This window comes from Erithacus rubecula (genome assembly GCF_903797595.1).
Source record: "Erithacus rubecula genome assembly, chromosome: 1".
NCBI classification, from domain to species: domain Eukaryota; kingdom Metazoa; phylum Chordata; class Aves; order Passeriformes; family Muscicapidae; genus Erithacus; species Erithacus rubecula.
This window is the reverse complement of record NC_136658.1, coordinates 83,139,549-83,156,970: the sequence shown is the minus strand read 5'-3', so window position 1 is coordinate 83,156,970 and position 17,422 is coordinate 83,139,549. Positions and strand designations below refer to the sequence as shown.

Below are 17,422 nucleotides of genomic sequence, written 5' to 3'. Positions count from 1 at the left end.
CCATTAGCACCCCCTGCCACAGAGACACAATGCCAAAAGGACGTGTTGCTATAAACTAGCCCACAGACCCATATTAGAATGACATAATGCAAATTATTCCTCCAAGTTCAAGCTGTTTAGAAATGGTAATCCCACTCCCACTGCTATGAAAGAAAACAGTGTGCCAGGCTGCAGTGGGAGCTGGGCTGGATTCTTGCCCTGCCTAGTTGACTTTCTCCCACAGGGGCAGAAAAGGTCTTATCTAGCAGCCAGAGTTCACCAACATGAGCTAATTTAATGATAACAGGGATTAGTACTAATATGAAACTCTCTTTTCTTACTATTAGGTCCCTATATCCACCTTCATGAAGTTTCTGACAGTCTAGCTTTTCTGCACAGGGCAAAGCATTACTGTGAAACCGAAGAGTTTTGTATCTATCTGGGAAGAGGATAACTAACCATTTTTATCCTAGGGTGCTTCTGCACTGGGATTTCATTCACTACCACAAACTGCAGAGATGGAAGAAGTCTCAAGTGATCACGTGCTTTTCCAACCTATTAAAAGCCTTAGAATATTGATGCATTACAGGTAACAAGGATAACAGGGTATATGAGATAGAAAAGCAAGTGTGCTGAGTGGAATTCACACCTGTGATTAACTGGTTTGGGCCACTGCATGTACAATATATATTACACCAAAAAGTAAAAGAAAGGTTCTTTATCTGAGAAGACAGCACAGACATGAACATCCACAGAGGTCATGTCCTGTCTCATAGCTGAGACTGGAGGGCATAGCTGATTGGATAAAGATAAAAAATGTGGGCAAAATTCTTCTCCTTTCACCAGCAGAGCACACATGTTCTTGGAACTCCCTAGGAATATGTATTCCCATTCTGATCCTGGGACTATGTACATGTATGTGGGCTTCCATGTGATTATTAACACAAAAAGATGAAAAAAAGAAAAGGACACATGAGTAGCCCTAAGTAAAGAGTTATTGGTCCATCTCTGATATTATTATTTAGTGCAAGTCCATTGATTGCTGTTGTTGGTCCCATTTAGAAAGTAGTGGCAATGCTATAAACCCACATTATGGGCACTGTGAAAAGTCAATTCCAAGCCTGCTATGTAGTATGTTGTGACATTTGAAGTTAGTGGGGCTGTTTGTCTCTGTAATAGGCAAGTTCAGTAGCAAATTCTTGCAGGGCTCTAAGATATGAAAAGAAGAGAAGCACATTTAGCCTCCAAAACCCAGGTATGATAAGTTAACCTCATTAGCCAACAATGGGCTAGCAAATGACACCAGTTGTAGAAGGAAGCAGAGACTGAGTCACACCAAAGAGAGCAGATGGCTTTTTTATGACAGCTGTTGGATGTAAACAGCCACAAGCCTGAGACATATTCCCAGAAGACAGCAGAATAGATCCCTGAATGTGGCATTTACTTAGAAGAAAGCAGAATACATCCCTGAATGGGATTGCATTTCCAACAGGTAAATGCAGTAGTAAGAGGGTGATAATTATTGTGCAGGACAGCTAGGCAGTAATTTGGGATTTCCTCACAACATTTGGAAGTGAATGAATAAGCCCAAAGAGATGAGACAGAGCTGGCCTGGCTGGATGTTATCCTGCCTTTGAACAGCTACTGTGCTATCTCATACTCAGATGCCTTTGACAAAGTCCAGAGCATTAAAAGCCTCAATGATGCAGGCAGGCAGCCACTACATTGTCAAGTACATCTCCATCTGAAAATGACAACTACAACAAATGAAAGAAAAAAACCACTCACATTTGCTTCTGAATTATTTTGCTGCCTGACTTAGGTTGTTGCTATCTTTTCTTTCCACAGCTCTGCCTGCTCAACCTGCTTTGCTCTGCTTTTGCAGCTGGTCAGCGAATTTCAACCTTTTTTGGTTGATGAATTTTGAAGTGTAGTTTAAAAAAGAGCTCATTAGATAAATTAAAAAACAATACAATCCTTGTATAAACTTTTAAAAAAGCCTTCTGAAAAATCATACTTTATGACTCCACAAGTCTCTTTAAAACAAACACAACATCTTGAGGTAGCCAAGCTGAGTAGCAAACTTTCTGAGAGTGCCACAGAAAAACAGTGGAACAAAAAAGATAGGATCAAGCCTGAGGCTATGGTGATATTAACATTTGTAAGTCAAATATAGGCCTTGGAGTGATTTTGTCAGAAGATGCCTAATGAAAATGTTAGGCTGGCCATAAACAGGTGGGCTTGGGTAAATGAAGGACTTTGTGTTTCACAATTAAATGATTGAGACAAAATATCTTAGTAAGGAATCAGAAGATCATGTGACAATGCTAAATACATAATCAGAAAGGTGGAACAGTTGTCTCATATATATCAGCTAGCTGATGCTCCTCAGAGTGAATTTTAATAGTTTTTGTGGTTACCTACCACACCTGCTAGAGTACCACAAAATTACTTTGTAGAAGTATTAAATACCTGCAAATATCTCATAAGATAGAAACTGATTTACTTATCTAGAGATGTTAGTTTGATTTTTGTTTCTCTTCTTTTTCTTTTCTTTTTTATTTTTTTTTAAGACCAGAACACTAGGGACAGAATGGTACAAATAAAAAATATACACAGGGAACCAAGCCCTTCACTATCACAGATAAAAGGATTTTTATCCTTAGGGAGAGAAATCACGCCACATGAAATGAATGAAAACATGTTCCAAAAACCCCAGATGCCACTTTATTCAGTTAATAATAGTACAGCAGTCAGTTGCTCGGTCATCTTACTTCAACTTGGAATGTGTAAAACATAATCTTCCTAAGATAGCAAACCTGCTGCTTGTGCTATTTGAAAGAAGAAATCTCTCCTTCCTACTTTGTCAGAAGATGTTAATGTTTAAAGTACCAGTCTTAGTGACTGCCAAACAAATTGAACAGTGATTTCAAAAAACATGAGCCAAACAGACCAGAATAAAATCAAAATTGTTTCACATAAATTAAATCAGGCCTCAGATAAACAGAATATTTGACAATTAATAGATACAATGAAGAAATCTAAAGTGCTGGTGGTGAGCCAGACTGGTCTCAGCAGCTATGTGGATGAGTAACAGTGACAGTGTCCATACATCACCTGTCCACTTGGATCTGCTCTCTCCTCTTTCCTCCTCCTCTTTCTCCCCTGGCCATGCTGTGTTGATATGAATCCCAAACAGATTCTTTAGGACAGGAGTGGTGGCTTTTCTTTGCACAGAGAGCCTAGCATGAGTGCTGCATATTGTTAGCAAATAATAATATGCAGCTGTTGGTTATGATCAAAACATTAATTTTGGATTGAGTTAATCTTGTTTCAGATGTTTCAGCATATACTTATGGAGACTCAAGATCAAGGTGTCTTCTGTATGAACTGTTTATTTATTTTAAAAATTAATTCAGATACAATTAATTTTTCCAAAAGTTAAGATTTTTTTCTTCTCAACATAGTAATTTTCTTGATGTTTATTATTGTATCTGAGAGATGTATCAGCTAACACTAGAGTATCTGCTATTATTAGCATTCAGTAACCAGATACTTCCTGAGTTTCCATGTAATTGGGAACAAAAATGCACAATTTTAAATTCCACTATAATATTGTATTACTTGATTAGGAACTCTTTTTAGATAATGCTTATCTTCTTCAAGAGAAAAGCTTCAGGCATTTTGGATGAAAGGACAGATCTATCACTTAAAAGATGCTGGTGGTCCTTTTGAATATTGGTTAACTCCTTGAAAGGGACGACTCTGGTTTTGTTTCTTTCGGAAGTTTTTAAGCAAGTGTGTCACTTCAGAAAGAGGATACCAGAGCCAATCTTTGGATATATAATTATGAGAGATCTTTGTCTGTTTACAAACATACAAACAATTTTCACAGGAGGGATAAATCCAGCCCATCTTATCATTTCTTATCAGAGTGAGCTATTAAGCGGCTTTGTAAAATAATTTATTCTCACTCAATTTGACATTTTATACTGGGAGCTGGGCATTTCCTTGGATTTTTGAGGAGGATTACCTTTATTACTTGCCCTCCCCCTCAGCCCTCAGGCAAGACTGGGTGTGAGCCACTGTGTTATTCATTGGTGATGCTGATATGACTCTCTCTATTATCAGGTACTACTGGTAAATAGGTACAGTGATGCACTTGGCTCCCTCAGATGTTTGCAGGCATTCATGTGTCTTGTTAAAATCTGGGCTACAGACCCAGAACATGAAATATATAAAAATACTGGATAGAGTTCCTATTTGCAAATAAAACAGAAACAACCCTGATGATCTGACTTGCAAGCAGGCATTTCTCACAGAAGCACAAAGGAACTCCACCTTCCTCATCCCAGTGGCCCCTGGGCCACCTCCTTTCCTCTCACGGGACTACTGAATCTTCACATCAGGTTACAGTCCCGCTTTCCTCACTGAAGCTTAATTAATGATGATTATATAATCCTCCCAAATGGAAAATCAAATCTCTTGTATTTGATTTAGCACAGCCAGTGAGTCATGCAGGCGCTCTGCACAGCTTGCACTGCTGTTTCGCTGGTCGGCTGCTCCTGCCTGGGCACGGCCAATGCAATGGGGATTCACCATGTGCAGGCAGCTCATGTCACCTCCCTGGTGCAGATACAGCTGCAGAAATGCTCTGCAGTAGGGCTTGCAGAGTACAGATTCCTCAGGAGCCCAAGTGTGCACACTCTTGCTAACCCTGGCAGCTCCTCTAGCCTGCAGCTATAGCTGACCCCAGGAGCTCCAGGGACAGTGATCTCCTGAAAGACTGAAGACCAGCTGTGAACTGTGGGAGCTTTCCTGGGCAATTTCTGGGCCCTGCACATGCATGTCCCTGCCTCTTCTGGGATCAGTGAAGATGCTGGTGACTGCTCCTCTGTGGGAGTAGCATGGGTTCGATGCAGATTGTGTGATCTGGCTCCCTGACAGCAATTCTGGTGACAAGTCACCTTGGCATGTATCAGGTATTTGTTCTCCTTTATCATGAAAGAAATTATCTTTGGCATCTCAATACAACAGCCTTTAAAGCCCCAGAGCTCCCATTAAAGTTAGGGACAGCAGCTAAGCCTCTAACTGGCTTTCTTAGCTGCAATCCTTCAAATTAATCCATTCAAACCCATCCCTGTATGATGTTCTCAGCCGTAAGTCACAATGCAATTAACAGAGAAGGTATGAAGGGGGAGGGAGGGGGGCAAGGTAACTGGGAACCCACATGCATGACCTCCTTGCCCCAAGCACCAACAGTATATGAGCAATGAACAATAATAAAATAAGCTTAAGGAGATGATAATTCAAAGGAGATTACATAAAAGGTTATGTGGAAGTAGAATAAAGATAGTGACATTTCTGTTAAAGAGGGTGAAGAAGGACCTACCAGTTCTTAAAAACAGCAAAGGTTAAAGAGAAGGAATGGAGACAGATTTACATGGGCTGTTGCTGCTATGACTCTACATTAATGACAATAGAACAGCTAAGCATCCTAATAGGATATAACCTGCCCAGGGATAAAAAACTTTCCTGGCCATAGAGGGTGTGGCATCCCTGTTGCAGGAACATGCAGAGTGGGCTCAGAGTACACCCAGCAAACCATTGGAAATAAAGGTGGGAGCTGGCATTGGGTGGCTAAAAAGGGACAGCAGGATTTGTATTTAAAGAACATCCTGTATCAGTCTCTCATGTGCAAAAACATGCTCGCACTTCCACTGCTGTGAAAAGCTACAGGGAAAAACATTCTTCAATACATTCATAAGGAATGCCTCCTGCTAATTAAGCCTAATTTGCAATTTCTGTCTTTCTCCCCCAGCTAACTCTTATCTTTAGCTTAGACTCCTTCCTTCACAAACACCTCCAAAAAGCAGGCTTTGGGGCCAGCTGATCCTATGCATACAGGACAAATGCTGCCCTGAGTGATATGTGTCTCTCCCACCACCCTTCCCACCACTTCCTTTTCTGCCCACTTGGCCTCACACCTGCAGGATGGATGACTGGAGAACCAGTGTTTATTTAACAAGAGGAAAACAGGGCAATTACTGTCAGGTCCAACAGGTGACAGCCCTGAGGAGCACGGGTTGGGGGATGGTGCCTGACAATTGTGGGGCAAGCAGAGGCAGGAATCCAGCCCACCACTGCACCCACCAGATGCTCCAAGTTGTTTGTGCCTCAGGTCCCTGTGCCAAAGCACAGCTGCTTGCTAACAGCCCTTGGGTGGCTTCCCCAAAGGGTGCAGCCTTCACATGGTGCTCACTTGAGCTGATTCTCCTGTGCCTTGCTCAGGGTGCAGCTGGCTGGTGCAAGGACAGACCCTTTGGAGGTCTACACCCTCCTCTGGCTGCTCACCCTGTGAGCCAAGGGTATCAGCTCCCAAGCAAGCAGTTTGCTGCTGCTACATGGGAGTTCCACCTTTGCTGGGAGGCAGCCATGGGGTGACTCCCAGCCAAAGGGGAGCACTGCTGGACATGCACTGGTGAGGCATCTCCATCAGTGCAGGCTCTGCACTGAACTGGTGAAACTAAAGCCAGATGGCAAGGGGGCCAGGAGGCACCATCTCACACAGCCAGGCTAAGGCTGCCCCTCCCTCTAAATCAGAGGGTCAGACTGCAGCAGAGATGGGAAGAAAGTGGAAGAGACAAAATGAAGTGGAAGATTTAGAGAAAAGTGGCACAAAGGCAAAAAAAAAAACCCATGAAGAAGAAAGCACATGACTTGTTTGAAAGCTATTAAGATGGGGTCTTTGGAAAATGATTTGGTGTGTTCTGAAATCAATATGTTCCCATTTAGTTTCTATGCATTAAGCTAGGGAAGATATCTGTAATGTAAGTTTTATCATTCTTCTGAGAAATAGCCACAGATAGAATTGCTGGGATGTGAAATCCTAATGGGTAAGGGGGCAGTATTAATGTCAAGCCAAAAGAGAGAACTGAAAATCCTTGAAGAAAATGGATCAGAAATTCCCCTGGTAGAAATGTATCCTTATGAGTCAGCACCTGAAATCCGGTTTCTGCTCTAGAAAACAGAACAGCTTGGTGTGCACGTCTGTCAGGCAGGCGATTTCACTTCATTCAAACTAGAAAGCATACAGGCAGCTACATTTTTTTATACAAATAGAGCCTCAAATCAGATGGCACCAAACAAGAAATACATATCTCCATCCTGCACGTAGGTTTCTATTCTAGTCATGTGGAGCAAAAGCAGAAAGTTAAATGGGGACAGGGACATTTTTTTTTCACAGCGTGGCGTGCAGTTTTTGGAAAGCACGGTGGGGGAATTTTTTTGCAGAGGATGACCTATTTGGAACAATACCAGCAACTTTGGAAATGCCACTCTGGAGTTCAGTCAGGCAAGCAACTAAAGCAAACTTGGGCAGGCAGGAGAAGGAAAGTAATAAAAGAGTATTTCATTTCTGACACTAATGGCTGTGCAGCAATCTGTTTGTTAGAGAACGGGTGAGGTGGAAATCTGCTCTTCATCCCTTGTAAGATGGTTTCCCTGGACTGACTGTGCCACATTAGTGACTGTGCTGACTGCATTTTTTCCTCTTTTTTTTTTTTTTAATTATTTGAGAGTATTGGGTTCTGCAGTGCTGGAGAGGAATGCAAAATGGCAGCTGGAGAGGGAGGTGGGTGGCAGTGTCCTCAGCTGTTCTGATGCCACGTGGCACTGCTGCCTTTCCCCAGGATTTTGCAGAGAAGGGTGAGAAGACAGATTTGACAGGTTATCAGTTCTGGCATGGAATTTGTGTTTAATGTAAACCAGCAGATAAGGTAGCAAGATTATAATTTTGCTAATAGGTGGGGTCTTTGCACACAGTGTTAGTGAGCACAAATAAACCCTCCTCTAAACCTGTCATTATTTGCAAACTTACCCAGAGTCCAGGATCACTGCAAGTGAAGGGCAGTAACAAAAGCAACTAACACAATTTCACTCATCACATGTATCCATCCAGCTATTGCAACTCAGCCATGAGATCCATGTGAAGCAAAATTCATCCCATAATGTTAAAAATAGTTCTGTCAGTTAAAAGCCTGTCTTGTTCAATGGAGAAATACTTATATTTTATTTTACACAGCTAAAGTAACATTTATACAACAATTAAAGCTTACCAGTGCTGTAAGACCGAAAATTTCCTACAAATTTTATGTATTCATATGTTGGAAATTCCTTTGGGTTCAAACTTCCTCTCAGAAGATGACAATAAAACTCTAGTTCATTGTCAGCTGGATTGTTAAAAGAAGAAGAAGAAGAAATAAATATACTATTTAAGCTAAACACAACCAATGGTGTCTTCCAACCCCAATCTTGCAACTGGTGGCACAAGAGCAGCTTGTTACCACTCAGGAGTCCTAAACACCAATGTCTTTGTAGGACCTAAACAACTGCAGGATCAGAGCCCCTGCAAGGAAGCACCTTGCAGGGTTGCAGGTTGCTCAGTGCTGTGCACAGGTGAGCCTGCAGCTCAGGGACAGGATTAACTCACCCCTCTCTGACACCATCTCATCACAGGAGCTACACAGCCATAGCCTCTGTGCAGCAACTGAGAAAACTGGGTCCTTCACTTACTGCTTTTTTCTCTTTAAGTTCCTCACAGCTCACAGCTGTTCTACATCTCATGATGGAGAACTGTGCTTAATTACCTCAAAATATCTATTAAATTAACTTTGGCTATTAGCCATCAGCTGCAGGTTTGGTACAATACAGTAGATTGAGCAGCTGTACATCTTACATGATCGTGTGTTTTCTGGTTTTCTACACCTTATCTCCTAGAGTGAGCAAGGCTGAGGAAGCAAAAACATTTCTAAGAAAAACAAATTTCAGTTGGAAAAAGAATTAGAGGCATTTTTTGACAGTAAGGCAAACCAAAGGTGTGCCACATTAGCTTATCTCTGAATAATATCTTACTTGAACAGGCTGAAATATCAATTAAGATGTGATTTGTCTCAGGCGAACTCTCAATTTCCATCAGCTAACCTATTTTCCTTAGCTGTCTCAAATGATATGATATTTAATAATTAACATAACTGCAAGTAGTCTTAGCCTAGTAAAATAAAGTCAAAGAATTTAATTTAGAAATAGAACCAAAGGGTCATTCCAGGTGGCAAGATCTTTTTGAAAGGCTACAAACCTAATTTTTTTATTGCACATCACATAAAAAACTCTTTCTGGGAGAAATTTTTTTTATCCTGCCCATGCTTCTTCATTTATTAGAGAAGAAAAAAATGAAACTTACTTTTTAGGTAATCTGATGAGGCAGAATCTGTCATAAGCATGCAAGAAGATAGCATCTTATAAATTTCTGAGTGTTCTTGTTCTGGGAGGAAGTTTAACAAATTCTGATCCAAGACATCACACTGCAAAGAGAAATAACTTTTGAGACAAACAGAAATATCATAACAAGCAATGCTTGCAGAGATGAGCAACAAGGTGGATACAAAACCTGTGGCATTTGACAGGAGCTTCTTCACTGATTTCCAGGTACTCTAAAACAGAGGGGGAGCTTGTTGGACAAACTGAGTGGCCACTTCTCTGTGGGCTGGTCATCAGATTAAGTCTCAGCACTCAACAACATTTAAAGCTTCTCAGAGACCATCAGATGCATCAGGTGTGTCCATGCAATTAAATTATGAGACCTGGGAGAGGGCTGGGAAAGTGTGTCTGGCTCCCCATACTGTCACTAAGCTCCATGCACAGGCCTGTTGTGGATCACTGGAATTTGTTCTCTCCCTGACAGATCCTGACTTGCAGGAGCAGTGAAGCAGAGTCACCCTGAGCCAGGTCAAGAACCAGCCCCTTCCTGGGGGATCCCCTCAGCTCCTTGGGATGGCAGGCCATGGTCCCCACTGCCTGCATCCTCCTGGCAGGTGGGAGCAGGGAGAAGGGCACTTCCAAGTCTGGACATGACTTTACAGCAGCTGGTCTCCAGGAAGGGGGACTCCAAAGTGCCACCAACACAAGCCCTCCCTCTGGCCAGCCATGGATTAAATGTCCATGTGCTTCCAGCCCCATGATCAGCTGGCTTCACCCTGAAATCCATCAAAAATCTAGGAACTGAGAGTTGGGAATGGAAAGAGGACATGGATTTGTGCAAAAGGCCATGGCTGGCCCAGGGTGGAGAAAACAGAGTCTGTCAGGGGCTGCCAAGAGGTATTTAGTCACCTTTGCTCAGCATGGTGACTAACCCAACACTTCTGAAAGGAAGCCTGAGATAAACTGACCCTCCAATGGCACTGACTTACATTTGTCCCACTTGAGACTACCTCAGGCTGAGCTGGCACACTGACACAGCTTTGTGTGTCATCAGAGCAGCTTCTATCAGACTCTACAGTCATGCTGAAAACATGTCAGCCCTGCATGAGACTGGCAAGTCATTAACCATCATTTATTTATGTGAGATTGTGCTTTGGTTTCCATCTGCTTTCTATTCATGCTAGCTCTTCTGTGTGGAATTCCTGTTTAGAGTGCTGAAACTCATTGAGCAGGCTTTAAAAATCAGACTGCTATGCTTTATACACACATCTTGAGAAGAATATATCACTTTAGATGATTCAGTTAGAAGTATTATATATGCTCATTACTTGAGTATTCCTGTTGTGAAGAATACTTGAAAGTTATTTTTGTGGCCTTAGTTAGTATCTTATTAATGTGAATCCTACTGATATGCAGTATGTGATTAAGGTTTTTGTATATATATATATCTATAAATACTTACATACATACATCTATATACACATATTTCACAAAATACAGTACATTGTTTCATGTAAATTTTTCTTGGTGCATATGAAGAAAGAGCCTTTGACAGGAAACTCTGCTAGTGAATTCTGTTCAAGCTTTAGGTGCAATTTCAGAAATTATATTTTTCCTGTAAATGATAATGATACCATCAGGTGAATTAATCTCCCATCTACTCTGCAGTAACTGCAGGAAGACTAGATGTGAGCCATCACCACTCCTCTGAAATCTTTTGTCTCCATACCGTGACCAAGCTCCAATTCCAAACCTCTGATTAGCTCTGCACTGCTGTTTCTGTTTCAGGTGATAGCTGCAGAGCCTGTCACTACACCTATGGTTGGAGTTGCAAGAGACTTTTTATCTACACATCCCTTCAGACCAACCTCTCACCCTGAGCACCAGGTATTCATTGCCTTGCAAGCCCTGGTATTTACAGTTTTTGCTGCCATCATGTGCCATATCCACAATTTAATTTTTGGTTTGCATCTTTGATCATAAGAAATACAAAAATTTTTTTAAATGAGTTTGAAAAAAATGCTAAGGTTTCTACTTCTTCCTGTGTTTCACAACTCTTTCCTCTTGCAGAGGTATGGCACACCTGTAAAACAGTGCACAGAACAGAATTTCTAGATCTTGTGCATATCAAGACTTCAACAATGCTCTCGAATCAATAAGTCAATCCAGAATACATTGCTAAGTCAAACAGAGAGATGGAAGCAAATATTCCACTGTCTCACTGGAGCTGCAGAAAATGCCAAGCAAGCTCTTCAGAGCTAGTTCTGCACCAGACCCAAAGGGCAGACATCAGATGTCATGGCAAAAGGGTGAGTGGTGAGACAGATAGTCTCTGCAAAGGGATCTGGACAGACTGGATCAAAGAGCTGAGAGCAACGGTATGAGGGTCCAACAGGGCAAAGTGCCACATCCTGCACTGGGGTCACAGCAACCTCAGGCAGTGCTGCAGGCTGGGGCAGAGTGTCTGGAAAACTGCCCAGTGGAAAAGGACCTTGGGGTGCTGGTGGCAGCAGCTGAACATGAGCCAGGGTGTGCCCAGGTGGGCAAGAAGGACAATGGCATCCTGGCCTGTATCAGCAATAGTGTGGGCAGCAGGAGCAGGGCAGGGATTGTCCCCTGCACTCAGCACTGGTGAGGGCACACCTCGAGTGCTGTGTCCAGTTCTGAGCTGCTCAATTCACCTCACACTGAGGTGCTGGAGTCCAGAGAAGGACAACAATGCTGGGGAAGGATCTGGAGCACAGGTCTTACAGTGTAAGAGGAGCAGCTGAGGGAATTAGAATTGTTTAGCCTAGAGAAAAGGAGGCTCAGGGGAGACCTTATCACACTCTTACAACTATCTAAAAGAAGGTTGTGGTGATGTGGGGGTTAGTCTCTTTTCCCAGGCAACCAGTGACAGGACAAGGGCTTTAAGCTACACCAGGGGAGGCTCAGGCTGGACATCAGAAAAAATTCTTCACAAAAGAGTGATTAAGCATGAGAACAGGATGCCCAGGATAGAATCACCATCCTGGAAGGGTTCAAAAAATGAGTGGACGTTGCACTTTGGTTTTGTGGACATGGTGATATTAGGTCAGAGGCTGGATTTGATGATTTTGCAGGTCTTTTCTGACCTGATTCTATTGACAAAATTTGACCATTGGTGATAAAAATGGATCAGTTAGAGGGGAATGGTTTGTAGCTCTGTCTAATTGTTCTGCAGTGGGCAGTTCTGTGCCACTGGCTGAGACAGCCACAGAGTATTTTTGAATGAGATAGGCAAAACAGATAAAAGACAAACTCCAGTGACTGTGGGTAGACTTGTTAGATGAACTATGCTAATGCATGGTTATGATGCCAAACCTGGAATCTACTCTGCATCTTCAAATCTATGGATCTTGCTAAGCAAAGCTTTGGAGTATTTACTCCTGAAAGCTAAGGCAGGCAAGGAACACCTCTGTCTACATGGATGCTGGTCTGATCTAAATACAATAATGGGATGAATAGTTAAAATATTTCTGCAGTTCCAACAAAACAGCTGTACTCCAAAATGGAACTCCTTCCTCATAATTTCATTGCTTTTACCAGGGGATGGGGGTAATGGTTAGGAAGAAAAAATCCTGCTACAGGGAGAAAAAAAATAAAGGAACTAAGCAAATAAGATTACTAGGAAAGGGCTTCATATGAGACAGGTTTCTTTCCCATCAACACAAAAAATAAAGATGGCTATGCACTTGTGTGCTGGATTTGGCCCTTGTATCCACCTGTATGTCCTGCACTGATTCCCACTGCTACCCTGTAACAGCAACACAGCATGCTTGACTTCTGTACTCTGTAGGATGCTATGTCCTGGATTTTTCCAGCCTGATGTTTACCTTAAGCACCCAACACAGCAGAGCAGCTCCTTGAGTTTCACTGGGCAGCCCCTGAGGAGAAATCTCAACCCTGCCAGGGACCTTCAGGAAAAGCAGGCAAGAAGGGACAGGGAGGATCCTTCTCAAGAGACTGCATATTCCTGGAGTCGTAGTGTAGCATCTGACTGGCAAATGCTGTAAGTTGTGATCAGATTTCAATGGGTTCACTTCAGTTTGAGTCATCCTTACCATGTGAGCTAGACCCCTCCATCTCAACTGACCCTACGAATAGTCTCCAGATCTTGTTAAAAAAAATAATTGAGGATTACAACAGGGAAAGCTTGTGTTTGAAAATAGTCCATGGAAGTAAGGGAAGCTGTGTTAAAGAGAACTGGATGTATTTGCTCTCAGCATTGGAGTCTTTCATGATTTTAATGAAAGAAAATATATCAGTTTTCTTAACAGGAGCCCTCAGAGAGCCCTGCTCTGCATTCTGCCCATTCTGCTTTCCTTTCATTGCTCAAAGCAAAAGATTTGCAGAGTATTTTTCCATGTTGTCACAGAGGAGAAAGAATTGGTAATTTGTCCCTCAAACAGTGACTGAATTTAGCTTACAAATAGATCCTCCAGGTAAACAAAATAAGCCACGTAGATTTTCCAGAAAGCACTCTGATCAATTTTAAAACTGAAAAACAACAAATGGCAACAGAGGACTAAAATACCCATGGTCACCTAGATGCACCCTCAGCTGGGCCCCTGGCCATGGCCACAGCAATCTGCCAGCCTGGGGCAGGCAGAAGCCTTTATTCCTTGTTCAGCTGTGCCTCTGGGATGCTTCCTCTGCACCTGTGGGCTGGTGGGGCAGCTGTTAACCACTGCCACTCCAACAGCTCCAGAAGGGTCAGCTCCACCTCCAACCTGCCAGGCTTGCCCCTGACTTGGAACTGCCATGTGCTGCTTCTATGCCAATAAAATTAATGTCTATCCTTATTTTGGGCAGGATACCATGTAAGGTTATCACACAAAGCATGTCTTTGGGAGAGAAAACCAATTTCATTTCTGATGGTCCAACTCAGGAATTATAAATCTGAACCCATCCATGTTCAGTCAAGGCCTCAGATTTTAGGCACAGAGTCTGAAATATATCTCCCTGAAGAGGAATACTTTCCCACAGCAGATCTACCATCTCCACTGAGAATCAGTATTTGGAAGGGATACCAATGAAACCACCAAATGATGGAAGACAAGGAAATTTCATGGAAATCAGTAAATGTGTGAAAACCCCACAACCTGTATGTAGGATAGAGCTCTCCCCACACTTGTAAGTGAGGCAAATGTCAGAAAATAAAGTACTGGTCTTCTAAACTCTTGAGGATGAAAGAAAACTGAAATAAATAGACTCAGTTCAATCTCTTGTTGCATAGCAATATTTTTGTATTTACCAGGAGCTGCTCTTTCATCAAGCTCCTTTTGTCTCAGAAGAAAATAATTTTTGTTCTTATTCCAGTAAGGTAGTGTTGTGAAATACATTTGTCTGGGTGGAAAACATAACACATATTTGGTGAAAAACTAAATGAGAGAAAGAGAATTGTAATTTTCTTAAGAACATGGCAGGGGGTAGTACTATAATGATTTGGAAGCTGATTTTTTTCTCCTGGGCATGTATTTATTTGAGACCAGGATACTAAAAATGAGCATGAGGATTAATCTGTAATTATTGTGCCATTTCTCCTAGGGCAGCCTTAGCAACAGGAGCAGGGTTTGGAGCAGTCCCTCTCCCCTGCTCCTCCAGCCCAAGCCAATGCACACAGGAGTGTCTCCTGGAGCAGCACACACATAAAGGCAGCTGAATGTGCTGGAGCATTGGCTGAACTGGTGTAGGGATGCACCCAGCATCATCTCCACCAGCACCTGCTGGGAGCACCGTGTGCTCCCCTTGGGAAAGCACAGCAGCCTCTGGCTACCTCCAGATTCCATGGGATTTGTGTCCTTTATCTCCCTGGGAGCAGAATAAGGCCCTTAACAAGCTCCTCTCTGGGCTGCCAGCAGCACTGGTGCTATTCTCTGCTAGCTTAGAAATCAGAGATGGAAATGATCAGCCAGGTCACCCTGTCCCTCCCCTGGCCAGACTATTCCTGCAGAGCTTTTTCCATTCAAGCTGAAGTTCCTCATAGCAACAAAAACCAGAAGGGTATGAATCAGACAGAGAGAGAGCAGAGCTGAGCAACAGCAGCAGCCAACATAATGCAGGGACAAACTCCTTCACACATTTTTAGGAAAACACCACCCCCAGCACCGTTTTACATCCGTTTCTAAATGTGCAGTGCCCAATTGTACAATGAGCAGTAAAAAAGGCAATGCCAGAATTACTCACCGGTAAATGCCCTAGAAGTGGTGTGATGCTGTCAGACACATAGATGATGCTTCCACCTGTGGTTACTGCTATAATGAAGCCATCTAATGCCTAAGGAAAACAGACAAGTCGACAGTGCTTTAATAGGAATGAGTAGTGTAAACAGGACATCTCATCCTGCGTTGATCAGAACAGTTTGACTTCAGCACCATATTGTTATTGAGTTGTAGGAATGTTATCTCAAGTTGCAGAACAGTAATTCTCTGATTTTACAGTCTGATTTAACTTTCACAAGACTCTTTGTAGTCTAGTAAAACCTACTATTGAAGCAACAAAGGGCTCACAGGAACACTTCATGTCTCAGTTTTTAAATTAATCACACATTTTAATAATGCAAAATGACTAAGACTGGATCCCTTGGAAGTTATTAAAATGAACATTTGAGCTCTGTGTAAATATCAAAGGACGATGAAAGGATGCAGTCCTATCTCAAAATGGTACTTCTCTGCAAACCCCATAAATCTCAGTTTGTATTAATGTAACATTGTATATTACTGGGCTTTCATGTAAGTAAAAGCAATGCAAATGATCAAATAATCCTTAGTCTGAGTTTTAATTGAGTGATTTATTTTAAAGGTCATGGTATTAGATTATTCATTCCAAGAGAAATTCACCCTTCTGCAGAATTTCTTCCTCACTTTGGTCCCATCCTGTGGTAAACCCCTTCACTCCTAGGACTGAAGGGAAATGTCAGCCTTATCCCCATGCTCTGCACAGGAGTAATTTCACCATCAAAATGAGTCTCTTCTGTAGTATGAGCTGCCAAGTTTTGAGCTAAGTTTTTGTTCAAAATTAAACCTAGATAGATTTTGAGATCTAAGGCAAGATTAACTTTATTTTTCGGGGATTCTCTTCAGAGTGAACTAAAGCTAGATGATCTTTAGATCACTATAAGGAGAACACCTCAAAAAATTAAGACACAGCAGGAGATGCTCAGAGAATATATTAAAACCTTTCCACTGTCATTAGGGAGCCACAGTCCTTCAAGGGGAGCAAATCTGGGTCCTTCCTGCCAGTTTCCTGATGTTCTGGAGTCAGTGCTGCTGACTGACTGACTCCAGCAGTATTTGAGCAGCAAAGGCTCTGCAAGCATGGCTGAATCAGAGCAGTGTTTGACTATGCTCTAGTGGCCATACCTGCTCAGTAGACAGGTGTACTGCAAACAGCCTGACCAGAGAGCCAAAACCATACTGCAAATCCAGACCTGCCTCCAAGCCAGACCTGCAGTTGATATTGTAAGCCACAGCACATCCTTTCCCCCCCGCTGACTTCAATAAGGGAAAGAATTCTGAGAACACTGGAAAATGCTAATTGTTTAAAAAAAAAAAAAAAAAAAAAAAAAAAAGAAAAAAGGGGAACACAAAGCCTTGAATAAAGACACAAACATATGTTCCTTTTTCCAGAGAATGCTGAGCATCCACAACTATTTAAGTCAATGGGAATCTGCTGGTGCTTCAATCCTTTGAAAAGCAAGTCAATAACTTATACCCCAGTAGAAGAGTGTGTGTTTAGCATCTCTGAAAACCCTCCAGCTGCTATAGTTAGTTTGATTTTGTTAATCTAGGTGCAGAGAATGTTTTTCTTTAGTGCAGTACATTCAAGCTGTTTTCTAAAAAAGCATGATAGCTGTTAACCCACAGAAGAGAGCAGCGGTTTTACAAGGCACTTGGATTGTGTGTGTTACTATGGTGAAGGTTGTTAGTGTTTAAAAAATCAAGTCTTTATTTCATATCCAATGCAAATTACACACAGTGACTCATATCAGCGCTTTGTGGTAAAATCAAGTTAATGTGTGAATACATAACTCTGTTTGTATTTACTTTATTTGCAACTGGACATCCCAGCATTAAGAGAGCATCTTCTTCTTCAAAGGTTTTACTATTGCAACAGTCCTAGACAGACAAACAGAGCCTAATACCCACTGTAATTTGGTGACAGC

The 17,422-nt window shown here is 42.1% G+C and overlaps 1 protein-coding gene across 4 annotated transcripts in view; it reads right to left on the bottom strand.

Annotated features, from left to right (window-relative positions):
* NPAS2 (neuronal PAS domain protein 2) overlaps positions 1 to 17,422 on the bottom strand; it is a 103,301-nt gene that overhangs the window by 26,785 nt on the left and 59,094 nt on the right. For 3 of the 4 annotated variants that reach the window (XM_079309519.1, XM_079309517.1, XM_079309518.1), the window contains exons 5-7: positions 15,445 to 15,534; positions 9,221 to 9,341; positions 8,097 to 8,210 (exon numbers count right to left, since the gene is read on the bottom strand). In XM_079309519.1, coding sequence (XP_079165645.1) covers positions 8,097 to 8,210; positions 9,221 to 9,341; positions 15,445 to 15,534 — 325 coding nt within the window. The remainder of the gene's footprint in view (positions 1 to 8,096; positions 8,211 to 9,220; positions 9,342 to 15,444; positions 15,535 to 17,422) is intronic. The other variant, XM_079309520.1, reaches the window with a different exon arrangement.